At 37.6% G+C, this 17982-nt stretch overlaps 1 protein-coding gene across 10 annotated transcripts; it reads left to right on the top strand.

The window, feature by feature from the left end:
- The first annotated feature begins 470 nt into the window (after positions 1–470).
- ZBTB14 (zinc finger and BTB domain containing 14) lies at positions 471–11515 on the top strand. Of its 10 annotated transcripts, none has more exons than XR_006171582.1 (6): positions 471–686; positions 2205–2288; positions 2733–5646; positions 6536–6671; positions 7445–7505; positions 9310–11515. XR_006171582.1 is itself a non-coding variant. In XM_042835855.1 (2 exons), exons 1-2 carry the CDS (start codon positions 2286–2288, stop codon positions 4074–4076), a joined length of 1347 nt encoding a protein of 448 aa, XP_042691789.1. In that variant the 5' UTR covers positions 1358–2285; the 3' UTR covers positions 4077–6242. The 10 variants fall into 10 exon arrangements, 1 of the variants encoding a protein (XP_042691789.1); XR_006171584.1 differs by lacking the exon at positions 471–686 and adding an exon at positions 1358–1957; XR_006171592.1 differs by lacking the exon at positions 471–686 and adding an exon at positions 6170–6286 and having other exon boundaries at positions 1358–2288.
- Positions 11516–17982: the final 6467 nt, after the last annotated feature.

The raw sequence follows: 17982 nt of genomic DNA, 5'->3' as shown, positions 1-17982 counted from the left end.
CCGTTGTGCTGCGCGCGCGCGCCCCCTTCCCTCCCTCCTCCTTCTCCTTTCCTCCCTCCGCTCAGCGCTGCGCCGCCTCCAGCACCGCGGCGGAGGCCGGAGCAGCTCTGCCCCGCAACAAAGGGGCGCGCGGCCGCGGCCCGGAGGCGGGAAGCACGAGGAGAGCTCTGGGGCGGCCGGGGGGGAGCGCGCAGCCCCGCGAGGCGCGGGAGTGCGGCCGCCGCTACTCGCGGGCGCCCCCGGCGGCGGGACGGCAGCGCGGGTTCCCGTGGAGCGGCGGCGAGCGGGCCGCGGAGGCCCGGCTGAGCTGGGCTGGGCCCCGGCGGGAGCCCGCCCGCGCCGCGTCCTCGCCGGCGGGTGCGTGGAGCGGGCGTGCGCCCGGCTGCGGGCGGGCACGGGCACGGTGCGCAGCTGTCCTGCGGAGGGAAGGGAGCCGGCGCCGGCAGGAGCCGCGGCGACAGTCACGAGCTCAGATGGAAGTCCCGGCAGCAGCCGTGATCACAGCGGTGAAAAAGCCGTGTGAGGGGACGAACAATAAGTAGTGCGGTGGCAACGGGGTGCTCCTCCAGTTTGCTGCAGTGCTCCACTCGGGTGCCTGCTGCATACCGCTACAGAGTTTGGTTTCTTTCCCCGATCCCAAACTCCTGTGTGCTCACCAACACGACTTTCAGCTAGTTAATCATTCGGTAATTTATTCCCGTTTAGCAGATCTTAACAGATTCGTAGCAAAATTGTGTATTGTTTAATGAAAATAGAAGGTATCACTGCTAGATCGTCAGCAGTGGCACTTTGCTGTGTGCTCAAAAGGAAAGCAGGGCTTTCCCCAGCTTGCAAACAGCTCTGAAACCTGTTGGAATAGTTAGTCGTGCCATTTGGTGGATTGGATATAAGGACCAAAACTTTATTATAAGGGTAGTGAGGCGCTGGAACAGGTTGCCCAGAAAGATGATGAATGCCTCATCCCTGGAGACACTCAAGGTCAGGCTGAATGGGGCTGTGAGCAACCTGATCTGCTATAGGTGTCCCTGTTCATTGCAGGAGGGTTGTACTGAATGTCCTTTAAGGGTACCTACCAATTCAGTTTCTTGATTCTTTGATGCCTCATTCTAGATCAGCAGAGCCAGGCAGCCCAGGAAAACACACACAATATTTCTTAGTTTTCTTTTACCTGTTTCACATACTTATACACTTCCTTTCTGACTTTGACTTCATTTCTGATCAATCTTAACATCTGACTGCATAGCCCAAATAATTTTAACATTTGTTTCTTCTTTTTTTTCTCTTTTTCTCTCTTTTTTTTTTTTTTTTTTCAAGTCGATAGTTCCATATGCTGCAATGCCAGGCTTGCAAAAACTGTCTGATGCTGAATGTTTCAACATCATATTAAACAGCCATTGCCAAGGGGTGGAAGTTGCATACCTACCAGCTACTTCCATTTTCATATCTGGTCAAGGGTAAATAGGCACTGAGGAGTGGCATTCCCAGTAGCTGCATGACAGGTGATGGAGGGAGATGTCTGAACCAAATATTGGCTTACCTGATCAAGTAGTTGGCAACCCTGCCTATGGCAGGGAGGTTGGAGTTCTAGGATTTTTAAAGTCCTTTCCAATCTAAGCCATTCAGTGACTGCCTCCCTCCCCCATGTGTTTCCTGCCCCTATCACAAGGGCTGCCTGTTGGAGATTGGGACTGAATAATATCACTTCTGTATTTTTCAGTGTTTCTGTGCCAAATGTCTCCACCGTTTGTTTGGAAATCTGATATCCTGGGTGTTTCTTGACATGCATCCATCTGTGGCCCAATGTGCCATCCTTGGGGCTGCTTTGCCTGCTTGCCATGCTCTTCTCTGGTCTTGCTCACCTCACTCAGCAGAAAACTGTCCCCTCTTCTGGATGAACTAATAGATTGACTTTGTGGAGTCCTGTAGAGGTTTTCCTGGCTTTTGGATCTAGGGAAAAGTGAGTAGCAGGAAAACAGTCAGAGAAGTAAAGAAACCAGCAGAAAGTAAACATGATTTATGGCAACAACAGAACTATTATCAGATGAGTTTGTGCAGTCATCTGTAGAATCTGTCTAAATAATAACTGAGTGTTTTAGCACTGTGCGTGGTGTCATTTTAAATAATTGAAAATGCCATGCTTTAATGCACTAATGTAAAACAGATTTTATCATTTCTTAATATGTTAATGTTTTCCTGTCTTTCAGGCTGAAGGTGGCCCTTTGTAAGGGTTAATCATCCGTCAAATATTTAATAATTGTTTGTTCAGAAAATTTCCTGCATTGTTCATGGTAAGGCTTGTATTTCATATTTCACTTTTAGTTTGTTATGCTGCCACATTTTCTACGCTGTTTTCACTACTAATATTTACTTCAGTTTTAAGAACTATCATACTGTTGGGTCATGCATTTAGAGAAAATTGCAACTTCTCAGAAGAAGTTTTCAATTTTGGATGACTGAATCAATATATAGGTTTAAATGAATTAATTTCTTAATACAAAGAAAACGCAACATAAATAGTTGTGTCTATAAAGCTTATAATCCAGGGGAATATTTTTATGTCTTTATTTCTAATTTCCAAAGAGGTTTCAAAGTAATGCTTTGATAATCTGAAAGGCTTCTCTGACCCTGTTAAGCCAAATATTTCATTTGTTTTAGAGCGTAAGTGTCATCAGCTGGTGGAATTTTATGACTTAGCCTGTTTTATCCCAAAACTTTCCCTTGTTATTTTACAGGAGTTTTTCATCAGTATGTCTGAAACCATTAAATATAATGATGACGATCACAAAACTGTGTTCTTGAAAACATTAAATGAACAACGTTTGGAAGGAGAATTTTGTGACATAGCTATCGTGGTTGAAGATGTTAAATTCCGAGCACATAGGTGTGTGCTTGCTGCCTGCAGTACCTACTTCAAAAAGCTTTTCAAAAAACTAGAGGTTGATAGTTCCTCAGTAATTGAAATAGATTTTCTTCGTTCTGATATTTTTGAGGAAGTTCTTAATTACATGTACACCGCAAAGATTTCTGTTAAGAAGGAAGATGTAAATTTGATGATGTCTTCAGGCCAGATTCTTGGTATTCGTTTTCTGGATAAACTCTGCTCTCAAAAACGTGATGTATCTAGTCCTGAAGAGAACACACAGTCCAAGAGCAAGTACTGTCTGAAAATAAACCGTCCTATTGGGGAACCTAATGATACCCAGGATGATGAGGTAGAAGAGATTGGAGATCACGATGACAGTCCATCGGATGTGACAGTGGAAGGAACTCCCCCCAGTCAGGAAGATGGGAAATCACCAACCACTACCCTGAGAGTTCAGGAGGCGATTCTGAAGGAGTTGGGAAGTGAAGAGGTTCGAAAGGTAAACTGCTATGGCCAAGAAGTGGAGCCTATGGAAACAACGGAGTCAAAAGACTTAGGATCTCAAACCCCCCAGGCTTTGACATTTAATGATGGCATAAGTGAAGTGAAAGATGAACAGACACCAGGCTGGACAACAGCAGCTGGGGATATGAAGTTTGAATATCTGCTTTATGGTCATAGGGAACACATTGTATGTCAGGCTTGTGGTAAGACCTTTTCTGATGAGGCACGACTGAGAAAACATGAAAAGCTACACACTGCTGATAGACCATTTGTTTGTGAAATGTGTACAAAGGGCTTTACCACACAAGCTCATTTGAAAGAGCATCTGAAAATACACACAGGTTACAAGCCTTACAGTTGCGAGGTATGTGGAAAGTCTTTTATTCGTGCACCGGACTTAAAAAAGCATGAAAGAGTTCACAGTAATGAGAGGCCATTTGCATGCCACATGTGTGATAAAGCTTTCAAGCACAAGTCCCACCTCAAAGACCATGAAAGAAGACACCGGGGAGAGAAGCCTTTTGTCTGCAGTTCCTGCACTAAAGCATTTGCTAAAGCATCAGATCTAAAGAGGCATGAGAACAATATGCACAGTGAAAGAAAACAAGTTACTACAGCCAATTCCATCCAGAGTGAAACAGAACAGTTACAGGCAGCAGCTATGGCTGCTGAAGCAGAGCAGCAATTAGAAACTATAGCTTGTAGTTAAAAAAAAAAAAAAAAAAAGAAAAACACCCAGAAACTTTATCAAAAATAATATAAGATATTAAAATGAACAAAATCTATTGTTGATATACATTTAGACCAATAATTATCTTTTGGAAAAAAAAAAAAAAACACAACTATTTTTATTGGATCTGAATGCTACATAGGAACAGAAGGCATTGTTCAGTTAGGTATTTTTAAAAATTCAGAGATGGGTATTGTTAGAATATAAAATAGTTTTGTTGTCATTAGCAGTATAATGCACTAATAGCTGATTTATTTTAAGGTTATGATCAATTTCTCTATAAAACAGGGATCATCACTGGAGGATGTTTTGCTATATCAAGCATGGAATACTGCATACAATATGGACATCAAAATCAGTGAATGATGTCTAAAATGCTGATAGTTCATAAAATTAGAAACAGAAAGGATATACTTGTTTTTCATAATTTTGAAGGTGTTAGGCTTACAATTCTTGAGAAAGAAGCAAGAAATGATTCCCTGTGCTTTTTAATTCCTCTTTTTTTTTTTTTTTTTTTTTTTTTTTTTTAATACCTAAGGTAGATGCTAGAGGTTAGTACAGCAGGGTAATGGGGGACTGTGATCAAAATTAAATTTCTTCTTTTTCCACTCCCTCAAATATCCTTTCATTTTAACTGAGGTGGCAAGTTTTATTAACTAGAAAGTACTCGCTTTCCTAAAAAAACTGCATTATTCACCATGGTCCAGGCTGGCAAAGAAGGGTCTTGCACTTGCCAGTCCCTTCTATGAGGAAAAAGTGTCTGACTTATTTGTTTCTGTGTTAGTTCAGAAGGCCCCAGGATATGGAACAGAACTACAAGGAAAAAAGGTGCAACATGGAGAAAGAGCTATTTTCCTTAATGGGACCTGGTAGAAATGAGTTAAAGCTCATTTGCAGCCTGACATGATAGCTTCTGTTATACAGCTTTCACTCCACCTAACCTAGCACAGTCAAGGCAAAGAGCAGCACAGGAGGATTAAGTGCACTGGCAAGTGACCGAAATTCACTGCTGGAGCACAGGGCACAGCCATGGCCTATTGCATTACCTGCCAGCAGTGTTCAGACTGGGATTTTCTATTTTAGCTGGTTTTACCAACTTGTAAGTCCTGCTCACCTTTAAAGAATTCCACCTTCTGGCACACTGCCACTCAGCAAGAGGGAGACTTCATTGTGTGATTTCAGTCTTAAATTGATTCAGAATCAGTGTTCACTTGTAGTCTGTTACCTGGAATTTCATGTCATGTTTTTTTTTTGTTGTTTTTTCAGACAAGCTGCTGCTAGTTTAACTGTTAACTCGCAGAGTCAACAAAATAAGTCATCTTTGGATTGCAGTCTGCTATGTGTAGTTAACAAGAGAAGACACAAAAATAGTGATAATATGATCCAAAGGGATATCGAGCCTTTATTTAAAATTTGTAAATACTGAACTATTGTCAACACTTCATTTGAAGTAGGAATGGGCAAAAAATGCATTATTTTTGGCACATGGTTGGACAACATTGATCATTTGCGATACCTATAGCATATGAAAGTGTTAGACCAGTTTCTGGTAAGTTACTGTGTAGTAGATCACATTTTGCATTTCTAAATAGAAATTGAAAATTGCGTTTTTGGAATTGTTCTATGAAACTTTGCTTATTGTTTTGTTTGTTTGCTTTTATACAGCTTCGTTATTTTCATGTACCCGTCAGGTTAAGCAATTATCTTAAAATGCCAATAATCGTTTGAAGGCTGGTTTGTAAATAAAACGTGAATTTAATATTTTAGAAAATGTAAACTTTGGACCTTTACCAATATATTTTTTTAAAATGTTGCTTCATTTTACATTCAGTAATATTAGTTTGTAAACAAACTATACATTTTGTATCTGTGCAACATCAGAGGATGTGTATTCATTGCATTTTATTGGTTCTCTTGAGGAACATGATAAATGACCATTGTTAAAATGTTTTATTGTATATGATCACAGATAAAGATAGTAGGTCCAGAATGGGATCTACTTTTTTCTTTCTAAGAATATTGGTCTTGTTATGTTTTCTTGTCTAAAACTTTGTTCACTTACTTTTTCTTAGGTGTTAAAACTGGGGTCACTAAGCCTGCATAAAATAAATCTGTTGTGAAAAGACTTCAAAAGCATAAAAAATGGAAAACCTAGATTTTCTCTAGGTCTCTTACGAAGAGTGCAAGAGGTAATTAGCTGAAATTGCAGCAGTGAACATTTACATTAGACATTATGAAAGACTTTTAAGGGGTAAAGAATTATTAGAACAGAACGCCTCGAGAGGTGGTGCAATCTCTGATGGTGGTGATATTCAAGAACAGGTTAGACAAACACCTGTTAGGAATGGTTATAGTTCATTCTGCCTCGAAGCAAAGGGATAAGCTGAATAACCTCTGAAGAGCCTCTTTAACTTTGGTGTTGGGTTTTTTTTTTTTAGGATGCTGGGGAAGTGATGAATGCGTGCTTGAATGAAAGGAAAGCTTAAGGCCTACAGTTCAAAAAATACATATATTGCCCCCTGACATTTTTGCACAAGCAATTGAGATGTCAATTTCAGTCATATGGAAAAGCAGGTTTGCATTAAAAGACCGGCAACTGGACATGTAATAACACTGGATTTTGCATCAGAGTAAATTTTGCCGTTGTTTAAGTTTACAGCTGTGAGAAATATATAAGATTACAGCTCTAAGGGTTGTGTGATGTCTGTGGCATTTTAAAATTGAGGCAGATTGATATTCAGGGGCAGAATTCAGAAACAGGTGCTTTTGTCACACATGCCCTGTACATGGCATAAACACTTTACATGAAACTTTAAGTGAAAACAGTGGAATTAATCCCACGTCATAGGTTTCAAGAGTCACACAGGTCTCCTACTAGTTTTAGTTGCATAGGAGCCAGAAGAACACTGCATTTTCTAGAGAATGATGGTATTGATCATGAAGGCAAAGGTTCTGTTATTTTTATTAGGTTGAGAATTTCATTGGAGGTTTCTGCTCCATCTGTGTGTTTTAAGATGCAATCTTTATTTTTCCTTTTTCCTTTTCTCCTTCCACTTCACTTCTGTTTTTTTCTGTGAAAACTAATAGACTTTTCTTGCCTTTCCAAATATCTCTATTCAAAACAGGCCCTGGAATAATTTTGAAGTTCTGGAAAAGGTCTTAGAAAGGAAGTGTCAAGATAACCTTTGCTGTATGCTGTTGTTAGTGTACCCTAAGTTAATCCTGTTATAAGTATATGATCTGAAGGGATAGCAGCTTATGTGTTCTGGGGATCTGACTGTGAAACTCAAGTAGATATAACTGCTTCCTGACACTGCTGCTCAACACTTCTCTCCTGTCTTTACCAGAAGATGCTATGTACAGAAGCAGATGTATGGCAGCTCCAAGCCATAACGGTTTTCCAGCATGGTAAAATGGCAATGTCTTACTTTTGCTTTTAGAAGGATGGCAATTTCTTTTCAGAGCTCACAACATAGTGAGTGAGATTCTGGCCAATTAATGGGAATTTTGCTATTGACTTTATCGGTGCTGAACTAGCCTAATATTTCTAACATAGTTTGCAGACAAGGAACAGGTTAACATGAAAGATTGATAGAACACTATAGAAACATGGATGGCTAAAATTGCATTAGGTATGAATTAAATGGTCTTCTTTGTTTGTTGCTTCAGAATTAAGTAGCAAAAATATCATGCACGGAATTATTCCTAAACAGACATTTCTCCATCTAATGTTTTTGAAACTTAGGCCAGTGATGTCTTTATTATACACAGAATAGCAAAAACTTTTAGTCTTTTGTCTCATATTGAACATATTGTGGTGGCAGGTGACCATGGGGCTTCAGTGGAGGTCTGTGTATATTAAAATTAAGCTTAGAAATGAATAGTTGTTTGTATGATCAGGACTGTATGTGTGTGTGTATGTATGTATATATATATAAAAGTTCTGATATATATAAAATGCAACATCATGTCAGCCAATGCTCTGGTGACCTAAATTCTGTAGACCCAAAGTCTGTATGATTACTTTAGCCTTTCTACTGGTGTCAAAGTCTCCTGAATTGTAAAAAGATCTAAGTACCAGAAGGCATAGACTAACTTAAGGTGAAAAGAAATACTTGAAGTAATTGCTGTTCTGTGATCTTAACTGCGTGCTCTTAAAAACAGGTGTTTACTAAAGAGGAAAAAAGAACAAAGAGAGCATTGGAAAGAATACCTGCCAGCGCTTTTCCATTCTCAACCCCTCTTCTACACACAATTCTTACCAATATTTAAACAAACATTAGAATACTAAGCAATTCACAGCTGAGAACCTTAGTTGTCATTTTCTGCTCTAATATTGCAAAGAAAATGGTTTAGGCCTAGAGATCAGAGTTTTAAATGTTGATGTCATGTGAAAGCAAATGCCTCATGCTGACTTCAGTAGCAAAATGTTGAAGCGTTCAGCTTCTATTTGTGTAACCTCGTGTAAGCTGCAGAATACTGAAAACTCATCAGAATTTTGCAGTTTAGCTACCCAACCTGGAGTTCTTCTGGAGATCTGACTCTGGTTTCTAATCCAGACATAGCTTTAGGGGTGCCTTCTTAATTCCAGTATGAAAAAGGATATTGAAATTAATAGAGTCGGGTGAGATATAGAATAAAATATCAGATGGTACCAGAAAGTCTACACTAAGCTTAAAATGTATTTTTAGAGACAGATTATCTATTCTGAAGTCTTTTATCAAATTTTAGACACTTCTCTGTCATACAGAAGTTGTACATATCTGAAATAAAGTGCATCTATCACTAACAACATTTTTTTTTTCCTGAAAGTAAGCATTTACAAAGAAGTACAATGCAGCATAATTTCACCTAGGAGGCAGAGATAGATTAAAAAAAATATTCATTCTGTTAGTCCACAGATCACAGTGGTGTGCTCAGTAAGCCAGAAATGTGAATGTTTCATTAAAAATTCCATTACAGCAGTCATTTGTCTCCATATAGAACTAAAACAATTATAATAGCATTCATCTCAGAGCAGATGAGGATTTCCATGAATAGATTTTGTTAAATATGTATTGTAATAGTTGAGACATATTTTCACAGGAATGATTCTGAAATGTAATATAACAGATCTGAAATAATAGAATATCTAAAAATAGTGATTTATTTAATATTGATATCTTTTTGAAAGTATTTTTCTCCACTATCCTCTTTTATTTTTTATTTGCAGGCCTTACTCCTTCAGATATTTATAAAGCTCTGAAACTCTAAGACCTTCAACAATTCTGATAGGAACAGAACAGTGCTGAGAGCTCTATATGACAGAAATAGACTGAAGTCTCTCTGTTTTTCAACAATCTGCAGCTAAGTATCTAATTTTATAAAGATGAACTTGAAAACCACTTAGACCTTCTGAATAAAGTTGTTCCAAATCTAAAACATTTATTATTAAAGTAAAGCATGAATATCAAAAGGCTTGGTCAACAGCAGAAATACTGCGTACCTGTATCCCAGATTCCTTGTAGGGTACATATGCATATGTTTATATAAAATATTTCTATACCTGGGATATCTGTGTACATTTAAAAGCCTGTAGCTCTTGAAAGGATACAACAAGATTGTCAAGGGTGGTACTAATAATATATTGAAAATCTTAGTGAATGGAAATTCCAAATATATTTTCTTTTTCAGAGTGTTGACCACTTTGCATAAATGTATATAGGACAGTAGGAGCGTATTGCATACTCTGCATGTATTTAGATTTAAAGCTGAATTTTAATGTAGAACTAAAAGAAACTACTGGAAGTATGCACTGAATATAGATGGTCTTAGAGGAATCATAAAATTATGAGAATTGTGATAAATGATAATTTCAACTTTTCTGTTTTAGAAAAAAATACATTTTCTAAGGCAAAATCTTTTTTTTTAATTTAAAGACACACACAAAAAAAGCGAAAAACGTGATGACAGCAACAAAGCATACTGCTTACTTCTGTGGTTTTCTGACTTCTTCCCAGCAGGCAATTTATACATTTGAGTAATCTACATGTACAAGCAAGTTAGCTGTGGGGAAGCTCAATTTTTAGAATATTTTAGAGACAAAAATACTGAAGTTCTCATTCTTCACTAATGAAGATCCTGATTTTTTTTCAAGGTCACAGATACCAGAAACAGTGCTTGTATGAACAAATCCTTGCAGTGGCATTGCAGAGTATTCAGGCAAGAGGATGTCATCTGCTAGCATTCCACTCTAAGATGAAAAATTCATTTTTTCCTTTTGCTCTAGAAATTGAAATTAAAAAAAAAAAAAAAAACCACAAAATACTGTGTAGCTTCAGGCAGGGTTCCTCTTTGGGGGAAATTATCAATTATCTGCAGATTTTTGGTTGTTTTATACTTGTCATCAGCATAACTGTAGTTTTACAGAGTAGAGTTTTCAGGACTGTGTATCTTCAGATGAAGATATTTGTCCTACTTGGCATACTGTCAAAGCTTGTTAATGTGTTTCTGTTGTGTTTAAGATTGCATAGGCAAATCACAGGAGAACAGTTGGAATAAAAGCAAGAATATACTGTGATAAATATTCTCAAACTTAACTTATTCAGCTCTAGTACAAACAAAATGCAAATCTGTATTTGCTGTATCTAATGCAGTTATATTTAAGAACAACTTTTCACTTGCTTACAAAGTCAGTAGCCTCAGATAATGCTTGCTGTTTTGTGTTCGTTGTATTAACCTCCAACATTTAGAATCTGCATACACATTTTTTGTCCTGAGTGTGAGAACCATGGAGTATCTTTTGATATATATCTATCACAGTAGAAATGTCTAGTGGTATTGACTGTGTCTAAGCAGCATTTAATCTTGTTTTTGTATACTAGGGAATCTCTTTTCCTCGTGTCCTAAATAAGCCCATTACCATTCCCCCATTCCTATTTCCTTTTAAAAAAGATTAAAGTTTTCCTGAGCTGTGCTTAGGGCATTAAAGATTTTTTTTTTTTCCCTCAGATGCTGATTACTTCGTTAACACATAAGTGAATAGAAAGTTTGCTGTTTAGAAAGGAAATTTGCAATGGAATGTTTCTCTGTTTCTTTCAAAACTTTAGCATTGTTTGTTTTTTTTTCCTTTTCTACTTTAAACTTCATTTTTTGAGATGACAGTCTTCTAAAGGCATAGTTTTCTGCTTATGAAGAACTTGCTTCTGACAACTTATTGGTAATTCCAGGTAAAGTGTTCACAGGTAGGCCAAATGTAGTATACAGAACGAAGAATGGAACTCACCCAACTGGTAAAGGGGATCTCTGGCTAATCAGCACTCATCAGGAAGCAGTGTAGGTCCAAAAGATGTTCTCCTTTCAGTGGCTGACCCTTACATGAGACCATCACTGTGGCTGATCCGTGCCCCCTGGGTCAGCCACACTCCTTCACTAAGTAGGTGCTCAATCACCAGTTCAAGTCATAACCTAACAGTTTCCCTACAGCATAGCAAAGCAGATTTTGCATGGTAAAGATTAATTCTGCTTAAAGTGGGAGTCTTCTTTCTTTTCCCTTCCTTTTCTTCTCACAGAGGTGTAGTGAACTTTTGTTTCAGTGCAAGTGCAAGTGGGGAAGGTATTTGGGCAGGGATGAAGATGAGGGGAAAGGAAAGGGAAGGAGCAGGACCTTCTCATTTCAACCGTAGTGAAATGGATGACAGCTTGCTCCTAACCACCTCCTTTTTTCATCTGGACAAATCCCATTCCTAAGTTATATTATTTTTTCTTGCTGAATGCTTTCCACTGAAGTCTTTTCAGCGAGGCTGAATGACATTTCACCTGTTTCTCTATGTAGAGTTTACTATGCCTACAATTTTCATAAAGATAATATATTGGATTCTCTGTGCTTTTTTTTTTTTTTTTTTTTTTTTTTTTTTAATAAACTAGTGGCTATCACCTTGGATCCATAGAAAATCTATTCTCATTTTTAAAAAGCATAGGAACAGGCCTAGTATACTCTTTAACTCAAATATATTTCTCATTTGTAAATGATAACAGAGAGAGGTAATGCACAAGGCCTCCATCTCCAAAGAAGAGCTAAATCATGAGATGTTTCCCTGTGTGTGAGTTAAGGGAAAAACTTAAAGGAGGTTGAGGTTTCAGATCCATGGAGATTGAAGTCAGCCTAAGTTGTGGTTGCTGCAATTTACTGCTGTTCCGGCAATACCACTCTTGCAAGGTCTCAATGAACTGCATTATGGAGAGCTGAACCGCTTGAAAACTAATAACTGCATTGAGACGATTTTTTTTCTTAAGCTTGTTAGCTCCCTGAAGTACAGCACTCCATGTTTGCCTCAGTGCTAGGGCCAATGGAAGGGCAGCTCCAATTTAGATTGAATTTGGGCACTGTGAAACTGCCACATAGCAGCTTTACGCTTAGCCTGCCATAGTAAAACTGCAAATTTTTGCTAAGAGGGATAATTCCATTTTCTCCTCTCTTGCCCTCTCCTCTTCTGTCCTCTCCCTTTTCTTGTAGTGCATTTTGCACCTGTTTCCTCTCTTTTGTTTGCCTCAGATTTAATGGCTCTTTTGGCTTTAGGATAAACCAACTCTATGAGTCTGTAATGCAGTAATTTAGTGCTTCAATGAGTTAACTTTAAGTTGGCCTACATGGTCAAAGTAATTCATTAGATTTGATTCAAGTTAAGTGGCAGGAGCATATAGCAGTCAGGAGAAAGAATGGGACAGGACTTAGCCAACTTTGGCACCACATTCAGTGCAAGGGGATAAAGCACAGCACTTGTTGTGAGAGGCAATCAGGAAACAGAAAGGACCAGACACATCCACATCTTCTACGCAAATGCCTCTGGTGGCAAACTTGGGGAATTTTGAAGAGAGATATGTATGTGTTTTATTATTGGTTTTGTTGTTTTGGGGACGAAATTGGGAATAACATAATTTGGAGGCTTGTGTTTTGTTCCTTTTTCTTTTTCTTTTTTTCTTTTTTTTCTTTTTTCTTTTTTTTTTTTTTTGAGATGTCTCATACTTTTGCAAATAATATAAAATCAAGCAATCATTTTAGCTTTTGCCAATAATAAAAATGAAGTATTTAGCAACGGATTCTCTATTTCATTAGGTGATATCATCTGACTTCATGCTGAAATCTATTTTCTGTCTTCCTAATTTAGGCTTCTCTGGCAAACTTGAAGTTTTAAAAATGAGTGGCTTTGATTTCCTTCCAGGTAGAAGTAAGTATGAATTCATTTGAAGGCCTGAATATAAAAATTATAGATATTTATGTATTTTCATTTGGTGCATCATATTAAGGGCTTTTAAATATATTTCTTCAGCTGTGTAGCTGATGCTGCAGAAGGCCTTATTTGTCCAGGGTTGCCTTCATTCAGTGAAAAGTTCTTCCCTAGAAATAAGTCGTGTTCTCTGATATTTCTCACAATTTTATGTGCTTTACTTTCAACACGTGATTTTGTCCACATCTGATGTGCTAATATTTAAATATTTTCTGTTTATAAGGGACTTGATATCACTGCTATTATTGTTTTGTTATTTTAGCCAGCAATGCTTTACTTGTTTCACCAGGAAGATTTTCATTTTTTTTCCAGTAATATATGTACCAATTATGGCTACTGCATTTTTGCTCTTAAAATATAGTATAGAATGTAAACCAAGACTTTAAGACAAACTTTGTGGAGCGAAGTACATGAAGCCCTATACTCTGCTAGTAAAATGAGACTTGATTTTTTTTAAAAACAAATGCATTCTGACTGTCTCAGGAAATCTTGATCTGAAATGAAATAAATAATGAAGTTTAACTACTATCCAACAAGTCTTTAGCATGATGCAGAATGGTATGGTCTTGTCCATGTCAGGAATTGATGTAAGTCTCTTCCTATGCTTTATGATGCCTCTGCTAGATCCGTTAAGCCAGAACTTGACTGGACTGAATTCCTTACTGTAGAACATAATTCTACTATGGTCTAAAGGCTCTAGTTATTGAACTATGACTCATTCATCAGTCTCAGTGGACAGGCCAATTGTATACAAAGGTGTGGCATGTAGGAGCAGCAATTACTTTGACTTCATTGCTTGTGTGGTGATGCTTTAGGTGAATCATTCAGTTTCATATTTAGACCTTCTAAATTTATCTAGGTCTTTGTTCCTTACTGGATGGCTTTTGCATTGGATTCATCTTCTCTGTAATTTTTACTCCCATCTATAACGTACAGATACCAATTTAACCTCTGATGGGACTGTAGGAGATTAAAACTTTAACAAGTGTGAGGCATGCTGTGTTTGTGGCTATGTATCAGATTTCCTAGATGGGGAATCTATAGTAGCTACAGAGACTCCTTGGATAGAAAACTTGCTTTGGGAATCCCTTTACTTCCTGTAAGATGTCCTAGGATTTTCTGATGTTTAAATAACAGCTAAAAAGTGAAACTTCTATTACTCCTAGTCTTTAACCATGCTTGTAAATCTTGAGCCTGGACTAATATCAATTTAATCAAGTTTATCAAATTAATTAAGAAAAATGAATAGACTAATGCACTACAACTCTTAATGGGCACATTTGCCTCTAATGGTGTTCACTTTCTACTGACTCTGAAAATATTGCATGTTCTTGTTGCTAGCTTTTAAGATCTCATGTATTTGGCTGCTGGAAGGCTTTGCATTGCTGTTTTTCTGGAATACGGGTGGAAAGGCAATAGGATTTTTCTTCTTCCTACTGTGTTTATTCCTTACATCTGTTTGTTACAAACTTATTAATCACAGAGGCATGAATTGTTCTAGTTTAAATCTAGGACACTGAAAATTATGATCCCTGCTGTATAATGATTTGATTATACATAGGTTGCTTTGTAAGTAATGCCTCCTATTTCTTTCCATGGAAACTGTACCCATTACAAAGAATGCAATAACTCTACTTGATAGACCAAATTCTCAGCTTAAAAATGCTGTTTTTCAGCATGGTCACCACCATTAGCTGTGCATTATTGCCAGCAATGAGCAAGAGCCTGCATGCTGTGCTCATACATCTCTGCGCCAGCGGAGGTGACCTGCTGTCACTGTTGTTACTGCCACTGCCTCACTGTGCTCACAGCCACTGGTTGGTCTCCATATATATTCAGCAAGTGTCAGTGAATGTCAGTAGGTGCCATTTTTTATTCATGGAGAAATTCAGTTCCACACACTTGCTTCATGCACACTTCCATGTCAGACACCATTCTGTTAGACTGCCCCTCTGCTGCCATCTATCGCACAGTCACAAAATTTAATGGAATATTTGCAGGAAGGTATTAAAATAGGAAGTTTTTCTTTTTGAGTAGCTCTTGTAAATGCTAAGATGTGTGAAGAAATAAAAGCTGTAGCGGAAACTTCTAATAAAATATAAAACTCTTCCTAGCATTTGATATGGACATACAACATTTTCTATATTATTTTTATTTCTTTATATTAATAACTATATTAATTTATATTTGAGTGATTTGAATCAACTGTTCTTTCTAGAAACATTCAGATGCCTTCCTATGGAATATTAGCTGTACATTATTGTGAACAAACTGTTGAAACATTGAACATCTTCAGGTAAAAATTTCTTTTTCCTTAAAACATGTTTATTAAGCTGCTGAATCTATGCACCCATGGAATTGTGTTCCACTCCATTAGAATAAAGGATTTATGCCAGTTGTAAAATGCAAAAATAGGTGGTTTAAAATGATGTCACTTGGCTTATCAGTCAATAGGTTTTTTTTATGACTATCTGGTTGATGTTCTTAACATAGTCCTATCTAAATAAGCCAAAACTTTTTAAAAAATATTTGAAAATATATACATGAAATTTTTTTCAGTGTCCTGATGTTATACAGAGACTATTAGCTCTGCACTCAACTGGTCAGGATTTAAATGGTACATAAGGAGGATTACATAATTAACAGTAAAAATATATACGTATTTCTTTGTCTTTTCATATTTCCCATTTCATACAAGTTATAAAAGAAACAAGGGCTTATACTGTATTTTGATTAAATTACCTCATTTTTAAGATGGTTTATTCTCAAGGGATTTTTTTTTTTTTTTTTGGAGTGATGTGGCATAACTAATCTTGTCCACTGATCTGAAGTTGTTATTATTATTACACTGTTTTCATATCTGCACATTTGCTTAGTATATTCCTTCCAAGATTTTATGAACTGAAAGTCCACTTAGAGTTTTACAGGTAGGTTACAGACTTTTTGATCACTGAAACATACTTAATATTTTAAATATTTTATAACAAGCTCTACCGTCATCTTGAAATGCACTCTCTTAGATGTATAAATCTAATTTCCTTTGAAGATATATGTAATAGAAATACATCCTGTATATATATATATATATGTATTAGAAAAATGAGTTATCATTTTTATTGCTCCCCATGAAGGCTAATTCTCCATTAAACACATTAATGAAGAAGGTAGGGGCCATGTAGTAAAAACACCACTGAATTTTCCTAGTTTCTTTCCAAAAGTCAGAATTTTCTGAAGATTATAGGATACATATGATCTTTCTCATAAGAGTGCTGATTATTTCTGACTTTTTGTTTTATTCCTATATTTTATGTATTTTACATATACTGTAGTTCTTTTACAACTGAGTTTATTAAGTAACATTCTTAAAGGGAACAATATTACAGAGCATTTGAGAGTGTAATGTTTAATTTCATTAATTCAGTTGCTGTGTGAGATAAGTGAAAATCGTAGTGAAGATGAATCTTGAAGGCCTTCCCAAGGAGAAATGGTCTTATAAAGTGTTTCAAAAATAATAAAACCTGTCAGCAGATGATTAATTTGACTTTGAAAATGATGCCATTCTTGAGTTATTGCTCGAGAATATAGCCAGAAGTATTTAAGCAGGTCAATGCTTTTCTGTATCTATGTTTTAAGAATAAGGCCTTATTTGAGAGCTGAAATATTCCAAATTGAATTGGGAAGTTGTGTGAAATGCCTGATAATTAAAAGATGAAGTACAAATATCTGTTTATTGCAAACATATGAATGGAAAATATATTGCAAATTTATATGCAAACTTTCACACAAAAAATATGGTTTTAATCTACATTTTCTAATTTGCAGTGCTTAATCATTGTTTTTCAAATTGACTCTTGCTTGTGTAGGTTTAAAAAGAACAGATATTTTCTTAAACTGTGTCTCATCCGACTGTTGTCTAAACTTCTCACTAGATTTGCACAAGTTCTCAGCCCACAGGAAATCTGAGCATGGGTTTTATAAATAGAAGCAAATTAAAGAAGCAGGACAAAACTTAAGGAAATTTTTAAGTTTTGTCGTCTCCCACGGTTTGTTCTCCTCTTCCTTATGTAGTTATTTATTCATTTATTGATTTACCTTTTGGCCTTGATGTCATATGTCTTATTTTCAAATGCTAATGTTTCCTATTAATTCAAAGTGTTTCTTTCACTAGAGATGGGCTAGCAGGCCTGTGAAATCAGGGGAGAAATTCCTCCGCTTTCTCTTTGAAAGCTAAAATACTGTGACAAAGTCCAGCGTGGCTGGAGCCTGTTAGCAGGTCAGCTAGCTTGTGCTGAAAGCAGCGCACCCCGAAATGTCAGACAGCAGGGCTATTGCCGAGAGCTAATTAGGAGCAATTAGCAGGTATCCCCGCTGGGCAGGTCGCTATTACCTTTCTCCTCCGTACCCTTCCCCCTGCTGTCGTTGTGGAGAAGCGAGTTGTGGCAGCGATGCTTCTCAGAGTGCGTGTGTGTGCGTGTGTGTCCGTGCGGGCGCGCTGCGCCCCGGCCCCCTCCCCGCCCCGCCGCATTGTGGAGGGAGGGACCGCGGCCCGCAGCCGCCTCCGCCGCTGTGCGGGGCCGGCAGCTGTCCGAGGTGCTGAGCCGTGCGGGACTTGCAGCTAT

The sequence above is a fragment of the Centrocercus urophasianus genome, unplaced genomic scaffold (assembly GCF_019232065.1).
Source record: "Centrocercus urophasianus isolate 14NV4802_14NV808 unplaced genomic scaffold, USGS_Curo_1.0 seq_11, whole genome shotgun sequence".
NCBI classification, from domain to species: Eukaryota; Metazoa; Chordata; class Aves; order Galliformes; family Phasianidae; genus Centrocercus; species Centrocercus urophasianus.
Note: the sequence above shows the minus strand (reverse complement) of the source record. Positions and strands in the feature narration are given on the sequence as shown.